This window comes from Triticum aestivum, chromosome 3B, assembly GCF_018294505.1.
Source record: "Triticum aestivum cultivar Chinese Spring chromosome 3B, IWGSC CS RefSeq v2.1, whole genome shotgun sequence".
NCBI classification, from domain to species: domain Eukaryota; kingdom Viridiplantae; phylum Streptophyta; class Magnoliopsida; order Poales; family Poaceae; genus Triticum; species Triticum aestivum.
Genome location: NC_057801.1, coordinates 582,407,980 through 582,417,453, shown reverse-complemented (window position 1 = coordinate 582,417,453; position 9,474 = coordinate 582,407,980). Strand labels below are relative to the sequence as shown.

The 9,474-nt window shown below is 43.5% G+C and overlaps 2 protein-coding genes across 2 annotated transcripts; one reads left to right on the top strand and one right to left on the bottom strand.

Annotated features, from left to right (window-relative positions):
• Positions 1-350: 350 nt before the first annotated feature.
• On the top strand, positions 351-4,458 carry LOC123071059 (phosphatidylglycerophosphate phosphatase 1, chloroplastic/mitochondrial). The gene is made up of 5 exons (XM_044494524.1): positions 351-868; positions 959-1,039; positions 1,472-1,545; positions 1,633-1,740; positions 3,848-4,458. The coding sequence occupies exons 1-5, from the start codon at positions 436-438 to the stop codon at positions 3,983-3,985; spliced, it is 834 nt and encodes a 277-aa protein (XP_044350459.1). The 5' UTR covers positions 351-435; the 3' UTR covers positions 3,986-4,458.
• A 32-nt stretch (positions 4,459-4,490) lies between these two features.
• LOC123071057 (3-hydroxybutyryl-CoA dehydrogenase) lies at positions 4,491-6,594 on the bottom strand. Its single transcript, XM_044494523.1, has 4 exons — positions 6,275-6,594; positions 5,969-6,190; positions 5,518-5,630; positions 4,491-5,002 (listed from the first exon to the last, which is right to left on the bottom strand). The coding sequence occupies exons 1-4, from the start codon at positions 6,482-6,484 to the stop codon at positions 4,633-4,635; spliced, it is 915 nt and encodes a 304-aa protein (XP_044350458.1). The 5' UTR covers positions 6,485-6,594; the 3' UTR covers positions 4,491-4,632.
• Between the last annotated feature and the right edge of the window lie 2,880 nt (positions 6,595-9,474).

Genomic DNA, 9,474 nt, shown 5'->3' with positions numbered 1-9,474 from the left:
TATATGGAATTCGATGGTGTGTCTGGGGTGTTGCCCCGGTCTGATTCGTTCAACCATAATGGTTTCATCTTTCGCGAGCCATCTTAAAGATCTGCAAAGCTACATATCAGCGATGAAACCATGTCGAGCTTAGATGAGAAGGTGATCCGTCATTTTTTCTTTTGATGACTGATATGGTGGTGCCGGAGGTAGGTGATGGGCGTTGGTGTCAAGCTCAGAGACGTTCTGCTGTCCTTTCAGTTTTATCATGTCAGTCTTTATGTGACTTGTAGTTTAATCCTTATAATATGAATGAGACACATATTACCATGGAAAAAATGTATTCTAGCTTAGCATGTGGGGCCAGATCATATGTCCATCTGCAAAGAGCATCCATCCGATCTTCTCCCCCACTGAGGCACACCCGGCGACAGCAACCATCTCGTCGCCGCTCTGATGCTAAGGCCGCCGCCGGCGCCACTGCTCCCTCCAGCTTCCCGCGCTTCCCTCCTTCCTCCCCACAAAGCCGCAAACCCCAACGCCGAAACCACTCCCGCGACCTCCACGACCGCCAGAGCCACACCCATGGGCGTGGCCGCGTCCTGGCCGCGCGCGCTGGGTCAGCGCTTCAACCCGGGAGGCGTGGCCGCGGTGGTCGCCGTCGCGGCGTCCGAGCCGCGTCTAGCGCTGCCGCACGTCTCAGTGCAGGACATCCGGTGGCTGGACTGGGCGGAGCTCCGCCGCGCCGGGTTCCGCGGCGTGGTTTTCGACAAGGACAACACCCTCACCGCGCCCTACGCTCCCGAGCTCTGGCCGCTGCTGACCACCTCTTTTGACCAGTGCCGCGCGGCCTTCCCCGGCGCCATCGCTGTCTACAGCAACTCCGCAGGTCTGGCTTGGTCGCGCTGCTCTTAGAAAACGTTAAATTGGGCGAAATGTTTGCCTGGTGACGGAATTTGATGTGTTTGGGCGGGTGCAGGGTTGAAGCAGTATGATCCAGATGGGTCGGATGCCAGTACGATTGAGGCGACTATCGACGGGGTTCATGTGATTAGGCATGGTAATGCTCAGGCACCTCATGGCTCTAGAATTATTCGTTTCCAGGATATCTGAATGGTGTGGCCTGGTTCTGTCATTGGTTAGGGTAGCCATGTAAATCAACCTGCTTAGGGAAATGGGGGTTTGCAAACTACTATGAGTGCCTAATGCCATCTATATGAAAAATAAGATAATTAACCTGTCACCAGATATATTTATAATGGTAACTTAATTCAGAAATTCCATTGTTAAGTATGAATTGCATCTGATGATACCAAAGCACTCAAATTCTGTATTGCAAACTTGCACTTAGATGCTTATTGAGTCTGTTTCTATGTCATCTTTCTCTCTGAAATGTAATTTGACTATGTGAGGCAGAAGCTTTCTGTCGTTATTGGTACACATAAAAAATAATATGGATAATACATTTATATGTTTCCTCTATAATTTGCAGATGCAAAGAAGCCTGCTGGAGCAGCTAAGGAAATAGAGAGTTATTTTGACTGCTCGGCTTCAGATCTTGTGCTGGTAGGAATGGCTATTATCAGATCAGACTGTTCTCACTTAATATTTGTATGTATTGATTTTTTTTAATATTTTCCCCACCTTTTCCAGGTTGGTGATAGATACTTTACTGATGTTATCTATGGAAATAGGAATGGTTTTCTTACTGTCTTCACAGAACCATTGAGTTTTGTTGGTGAATCGTACATTGTCAGAAAGGTAAGGCCCATGCTCTATGTTTCTTGTATGAAACTTAACAACATCAACAACCTCGAAATAAAGGAAATAAACAGTTCAGTTACAAAGTTAACACCATAGACCAAGCATGAGCTTTTATCTGTTACTTGCTAGTCTGTTGTTTTCTTGTGGACGATTTATTCTTTTCTACTGATTAAACCATTGAAAAACCAATCGATTATTGTGATTTCTTGCCAGTCAGTTACTAGATTGAATAATCGTCCAAATTTTTTCTTCACAACTATGCTACTCACATTCAGCTATTTTACCTATCAAAGTTTGTTTGCAATCAAGGGGTGTGATAATCTTAAGAGATACTACCTCTGATCCAAAACGAAATTTCGTTTTGAGTTTTACCAGTCCAATTTTGAGGCCTTCATACTGCTTACAGTTGGAGGGTTTGACCAACTGTAAAGAAGAAATAATAACATCCCAACTATCAAACTGATATTATAAAATTTATCATCAAATTTAATTTTGTAATGTATAATTATTTATTTGTGAGGACACATGTTTGCACAGAACTGATGGTCAAAAGATCATCTCGAAGTCTGTGTCATGTCCTAAAAGACTTGAAAAAAGTCGACCAACCAGGGACTAGCCCCTTGTCATGGGTTATGGTTCGTAAATGTGAGAAGAAGGGTTTAGGATAGGGGCGGAGGTTGCGATCGTGGCTGGTAGGAGGATGAGGCTGGCCGCCTCGTTTACCTGTGGCTGTTTAGAGGGGAGAGAGGAGGCTCCAGGGTGTTTGTGTAGGTCGAGTTATAAGGAAACCCCACGCTGGATGTTAGACCAAGGTGGTCTACCGTTGTTATCTATAGTTCATCCATTGTTTAAGTTTTGGCTAATACTTTTCTTGTGAAAGTGACTTGCTAACTTGATCTGGATGATCATGCTTCTGTTAACTGTATTAGTTAGCTTCACATTTTTCGCATGTTAAAACTCAGTAATTATCACATACAAGGAACATACCATGTGCACCAAATTGATTCCTATCCTATGTTTTACTGTACATTTAGGACGTCCTTGACTCCTAGAAATGCCCACTGAGTCATTTGACGCCATGCGTGTGTGCGCGGATACACTGGTTGGATTTGTTTACCCTTTATTTTTTGACTGCCTGTCGGACTTAGTACTGTGGCATCATCCCACTTGTTTCGTCGGCTAGTTTTTGTCACCTGGCTCTCCTTTTCTTACCTCTCAAAGCTCTTACTCCCTCCGTCCTTGAAAGAGTGTACTTCCAACATTGTTGGAGGGTCAAACTATCTCAAAGTTTGACCGAGTTTGTGCAAATGTTTGTGCAACCAAATAGGTATATGATGAAAATATATTTTATCATGAATCTAATGCTACTAATTTGATGGCAAAAATATTGGTGTATTATTGTATAAATACGGTCAAACATAAAAAAGTTTGACTCTTCAACAAAGTTGAAAGTACACTCTTTGAAGGACGGAGGGAGTATGTTCTTCACATTTCTCTTCCAACATCTATGGAGCCAACAATAGCATGATGGTCCAACACCAGGCCATGTACCGCTGCTGGCGTCTGCTTTGTGATGTGATTTGTGCGCCTCCAGCAGATGCGGCGACTCGGTCGACTCCAACCAACTAGTGGCCTAGTGACGTCATTTGGAGAGCAGTACTGGCCAGCTATGACATGCATAGTGGGTCCTCTAGGTCCATCAGGAAGGGGAGTTTATGTAGTGAGGGGGCAGGCGGGGAGCAAGCGGCGGCGTGACGGTGGGGTCGGTGACTCGGTGCTCTAGTTCATGGATGTTTCTGGAATGACCTAGATAATTGTGAACGCTACTGTAGCCACAAATCAAAGCGAGGCAGCTGATGAAGCCCAATGAACAACTGACAAAGCATTCCGATGCTTGGATTCAAAATTTTGAAATTGGCACACTATATAGATAGTATAGATATGATGCCTATCTTATATAGGCCCATTGTCTAGAGTAATACACAGCCCATGTAATCTTTTATCCTCTCCTGTCCCTTAACAGCTTCATGTGGCTTGCTTGTGCTAGTTTTTCGTAGATATCTTGCAGTCTCAAGTTGGTTCTGACCTTGTGTTGCTTCCTCAGGTTAGAAAGCTGGAAGCGTACATTATCAATTATTGGTACAAGAAAGGACACAGACCAATTAAGCACCCTTTGCTCCCTGATGCGAGAACGATTGTGAAGTTTGATCCATGTGAAGACCCAGTCTCACCTAGAGCATAGCACAGTGATATATATGTTGTACCAACTGACACACGTCTGAAGAACTCATTGGATTCTTTTATCTGAACCTCAGAAAATTTCCGTTCCTTATTGAGCTGAATATGGAGGGGAATATGATGTGTGCGTAAAAAGAACTTGATATCGTTCGTGTTCAGCGGCTTCTTTTGGTTCAAGGTCGTGATGTCTTTCTCTGGTGACGATCAACAGAAGTGCATTTATTTTGCTGACCTGCTGTTGTGCTTGAACAGCACGGCTGCTGCTACGCACGCTCCAACAGCGTAGGGGTAATTTCCGGAGCTGCCGATCTACATTGTAACTTGTAAGACTGTAACGCTTGTAACTGCATAGCTACTATGCCACAGTCAGCATAGAGTCCAGAACAGCCTAGGGCATGGATTTTCAGGTATCCAAGTATATGTAAATTTCATGATTTTTACATGTGAAAGTTTCACATGGCACCTTGAACTAGTAAACACCCATTGTCTCAGAAAAGCTTATTTGAAAATTCTACAAAACCAAGCCCGCGTAAGCCTGTTATTCCGATGCTTAGTGACCACAAGTACCACCTTTCGTCTTTTTTGTTTTCTTCCACTATACAGAGTACATACACAACTTCATTTCTTTGCTCAACAGCCGCGCTGATATTTTTACAGAGATGATTTGGGTTTAACGGATGAAGAGTTTCTCCTGTAAGAGTATACACCTAGTCCGCGCTTCTTTCCAAGTCGTCCGGCATCGACATATTGGACAAGAAGAGGGCAAGGGCTGTACTTGTTATCTCCTAGCCCGTTGTGGAGCACCCTAAGTACTGAAAGGCAAACATCTAACCCTATGAAGTCAGCAAGCTGCAGAGGCCCCATTGGATGATTCGTGCCGAGCTTCATCCCTGTGTCGATGTCCTCTTTGGTTGCTACCCCAGTGTAAAGTGCCCAAAATGCTTCATTAATCATCGGCATTAGGATGCGGTTTACAATGAAGCCGGGGTAATCTTGTGAGCATATAACGGTCTTCCCAATCCTGCAAAGGTCAAAATCATTAGACAATTTCATGGTTAAAAGGCAAATAAGTCTCGAGCCAGCTTGGCTGAACCAATTATATCAGTCTCAGATCTGTGCTAATCCAGTATGTGGCACAAATTTTAAGTGGTTTAGTAGGTAGCATGGCAGTTCTTGGGGCCAAAAATATTGTTCACACCAAAAACAAAACAGGCCAACTGATGTCTTTCAAAGTTAAGACACATTTTCTTTCCAATGAAAATGCTAGGTTACCAGGTAAAAACCAACTTGGACCTAAAGTTTACCTGAACTCCAGAGTATAGCAATTTTGTTGTGTTCTCAACGAATCCATTAACAATAGGAAGTGGTACATTTGTGTTTACAGAACGCTTGTTCTGGCTAGAACTTATATCTAAACAACAACCAGTTACATAAGTAGGTTCTACTTCAGAGTTGTTATAGTAATTCACAGAAACAAGATCACATTAAAGGTATGTTAAAGTGATCTTAGGCAGGCAATATGATGCTTTCACTTACCTTTCAGAGAAAGATTTAACTTGAGAGAAAACCTCTTCGGATGTATCAGCTCCTCGTATTATTTCAACCAGCTTCATTATAGGAGGAGGGTTAAAAAAGTGCATGCCTATCACCTGTAACATGGAAATCTCTTCAACTTCTTATAATCAAGGAGAGACGCTCCAAAAACAATAAAGACACGAAAACCAGAGGATTGATAAAATTATGAAACTACAGGAGCGCCTTGAGACATGTTCGAAGACATGTTCTGAAGTTGTAGAGTATGCAATCCTATGTAATAGCATGCACGGCAGAGGCAAATCTAGCCGCCAACATAATAAATGGGGTCATTATAATTCACAAACTGCCGCCCCATTTGCAACTGATAAGGTCTGCATCACTGTCCTATGTAAATTCTGGACAAGCAAGCAACTGGTGTAGTTAAAAGCGACTGCTGAGACTTGGTGGTCACCTGAGAGGGGCGGCTAGTAGCTGAGGCGAGCCGGGTTATAGAAATGGAGCTGGTGTTGGACGCAAGAATGGCAGAAGGTTTGGTGATCCTGTCCAGCTCCACGAACAGCTTCTTCTTGACGTCTTCGGACTCAACGATGGCCTCAATCACCAGATCCACGCCCCGCAGCTCTTGCACATCGGAGACGCACTTTATCCGCTTGACGGAATCATCGCACGCAGCCTGTGACCAGGCGAGACTAGAAATGTCAACGAACGGCGTCACCTTAGCCCTAATTTGCGAGGCGGGGGAGGCGAGGGGATTCACCTGGGAGAGCTGGCCCTTGGAGACGAGGCGGCCGAGGGAGGAGGAGATGGAGGCGACGGCACGGGAGAGGGCCGCGGGGTCGGAGTCGAGGAGGAAGACGCCGCAGCCGGCGGCGGCGGCGAGCTGGGCGATGCCCGAGCCCATCTGCCCCGCGCCGATCACACCCACCGCCGCGATCTCGCTAGCCGCCGGCGCCGCTTGCGTCCCCATGCTTCGCTCCTTCGGAGTTTGTTGGGGTTATCTCTGCCTTCCTTGGCGTGTTCTCGGCACCTGCTACGCTTCAGCACTGGGCGTATTCTTTGGCGTGGTGGACTGGTGGTCGTGGGGCCGATACTGCTTGATCTTGCTTACCGTGCCGAACTAGCTGACGTTAGAGCAACTTCCATATATAAGGAAAAACCCAATCTTTTCTTTACCTCTTTACCTAACTAATAATAATAAAGTAAATTGGATTTCTTTCGTCCGTCATAGCATTTTTTCAGAAAAGCCCCTCTATTTTAGAGAATTCAATCCGCAGTCCTGTTTTAAGTTAAAACGATTTTTGTATTTTACACAAAAGTCCCTGTTGTTTCCTGAAATCAATCCACCGTCCGGATTTAAGTCACACCCGAACCGTTATTTTACATTTTTCGGAAACCCCCCTAATGTTTTAGGTAATTCATTCATGGATCATATTTAAGTCAAACAAATGCTTTTTAAAATCATCCATATTTTTTAAACCGTAACTCCGATTTGAACATGTTATATATGAAATTTGATTAGAAAAATATGTAGAATATGAATATAAGATTATTTTTACCTGTTAAGTATCTTAAAATATTATTTTGGAATATATTTGAGTCAAACCAAATGATTTTCTAAATTACCTGTATCTTTTAAAGCGTAACTTCAATTTTAACATATTATATATGAAATTTTATTAGAAAAATGTGTGGGATCTAAATATGAGGTTAATTTTACCTGTTAAATATATTTAAAATATTGTTATGGAAGCAAACTTATAATTTATAGCGCAAGATCCATTTTTTTCCTACGGGAGGCGATCTGGATTGCAAATAAATACCCCACTAAAACCATATACAGAAAAGAAAACATCGATAACTACATGTGCATACCTCTGAAAAATGTCGCAAGGGAAAACAACAGATTTCTCATCGCGAGAGTGAGAGAAAGCGAGCGAGAGAGAGAGGGGGGGGGGAGAGAGAGAGGGAGTGGGAGGAGAGAGGGAGAGAGAGACGCTTTAGGATTAACCATATTCAACACACGTTTTTTGTTGTTTTGTGTGAACACCGAGGCCATCACCGGCGAGGGTGAGAAGGAGGATAAGCGACAACACAAATATGATGCCTCGCAAAAATAAAGGAGATGGACCTATTGTGGCCTTGAGTGATGGTTGTTGAGTTAAGAGTGTGTGTTATGTTTTCTCTCCCGTTGCAACGCACGGGCTCTTTTGCTAGTATACATAAAATTCTTAGAGCATATATGTAGATGTATAAATAACTGCTCTCTCCGTTCCTAAATATTTCTCTTTCTAGAGATTTCAACGAGTGACTAATATGAAGGAAAACGAGTGAATCTACACTCATGTCTATATACATCCATATGTGATAGTCCATTTGAAATCTCTAAAAAACAAATAGGAACGAAGAGAGTATTTTACATCCAAGACCTCAGAACGCTCCTCCAAGAAGTTGTATAAATTTTTACATCACCTGCACTGAGTGATATAAAATACAACACTTGAAGATAAAATATACATCACCAACCACTTTTTTTCGAAAAGGGGGATTCCCCGGCCTCTGCATCAGAACGATGCATACGACCACATTTATTAAAAATAAAGTAGTTTAACAACGTCTTGCAGTCTGCAAACAGATAAAAGGTTAGCTCACAAAGAGCCACAAAGCCACAACCGGCTGGCAAAAGAAAGATAGGTAAACTAATCGCCTATCCTATTACATGACCGCCATCCAAACCGGTTGAAGATATCCCGCGCTACCATCTTCCATCGGACAGATCCAGTAAGCAAACGCTCCCTGGCCTCCGTCGGAGTGAGTAAGGACCACATACGGATTAGCGTAGTAGCCCAGAACAACACCTGCAAAAAATGAATAGTTGTTGTTTTGTTAAAAGCCAAATCATTTCTGCAGTTCCAAATTGCCCATAGCAACGCACATGCTCCTACTCGAATTTGTCTAGCTATTTCGGACTCTATCCCAACAAGCCACGTTCCAAATAACGACCTGACTGAATTCGGAGGAGTAATGTTAAAGGCAATTTGCACCATGCGCCACAACACTCTCGCCAACGGGCATTCAAAGAAAAGATGGTTGATAGATTCATCTCGATCACAAAAACTACACCTAGTAGATCATGTCCAGTTGCGTTTAACCAAATTATCTTTTGTTAAGATGAGTTATTTATGTACGAACCACATAAACACTTTGATCTTTAAAGGAACCTTGACTTTCCAAACATGTTTGGAACTAGGAACAACACTAGAGTTGATGACATCAATATACATCGACTTTACAGTGAATTCACCCGTCCTAGTAAGCTTCCAACACAACTGATCGGGCTGGTGAGCAAGCTGAACCTCCATCAGTCTACTCACCAGATGAATCCAGGCTTCCCACCGGTCGCCAAAAAGAACCCTCCTAAACTGAATATTAAGGGGGGTAGACTGCAAAATCGTGGCAACTAGAGCATCACATTGCTGCACAATACGATACAGAGACGAATACTGAAGCGCTAATGGCGTTTCACCCAGCCAAGTATCCTCCCATAAGCGAGTGTTGTTGCCATTACCGACAATAAACTTCGTTCTATTAAAGAAAATAGCTTTGACTCTCATAAGCCCCTTCCAAAACGGCGAGTCAGTCGGTCTCACTGTCACCTGCAATAACGTCTTAGAGTGCAGATACTTGTTACGGAGGGTCTGCGCCCAGGTTGCCTCAGTTTCGGAAGATAACTTATATAGCCACTTACTGAGAAGGCATCTGTTCTTGACTTCAAGATTCTCAATACCAAGACCCCCTTGGTCTTTTGGTCGGCAAATAACATCACATTTGGCTAGTCGGTACTTTCTCTTAAGTTCATCACTCTGCCAGAAGAAACGGGACCGATAGAAGTCCAGCCTTTTCCTAACCCCAACTGGTACTTCAAAGAAGGATAAAAGAAACATAGGCATACTCGTGAGC

Bases quoted from the DNA above. Each gene is read 5' to 3' on its own strand.
- LOC123071059 (XM_044494524.1), top strand. From the start codon at position 436: ATGCTAAGGCCGCCGCCGGCGCCACTGCTCCCTCCAGCTTCCCGCGCT. The intron at 869-958 runs GTCTGGCTTGGT...GGGCGGGTGCAG, and splicing joins TGTCTACAGCAACTCCGCAG to GGTTGAAGCAGTATGATCCA. The intron at 1,546-1,632 runs GTAGGAATGGCT...CACCTTTTCCAG, and splicing joins CGGCTTCAGATCTTGTGCTG to GTTGGTGATAGATACTTTAC.
- LOC123071057 (XM_044494523.1), bottom strand. From the start codon at position 6,484: ATGGGGACGCAAGCGGCGCCGGCGGCTAGCGAGATCGCGGCGGTGGGT. The intron at 6,191-6,274 runs GTGAATCCCCTC...GCCTGGTCACAG, and splicing joins CCAAGGGCCAGCTCTCCCAG to GCTGCGTGCGATGATTCCGT. The intron at 5,631-5,968 runs GTGACCACCAAG...TCCATGTTACAG, and splicing joins CTACTAGCCGCCCCTCTCAG to GTGATAGGCATGCACTTTTT.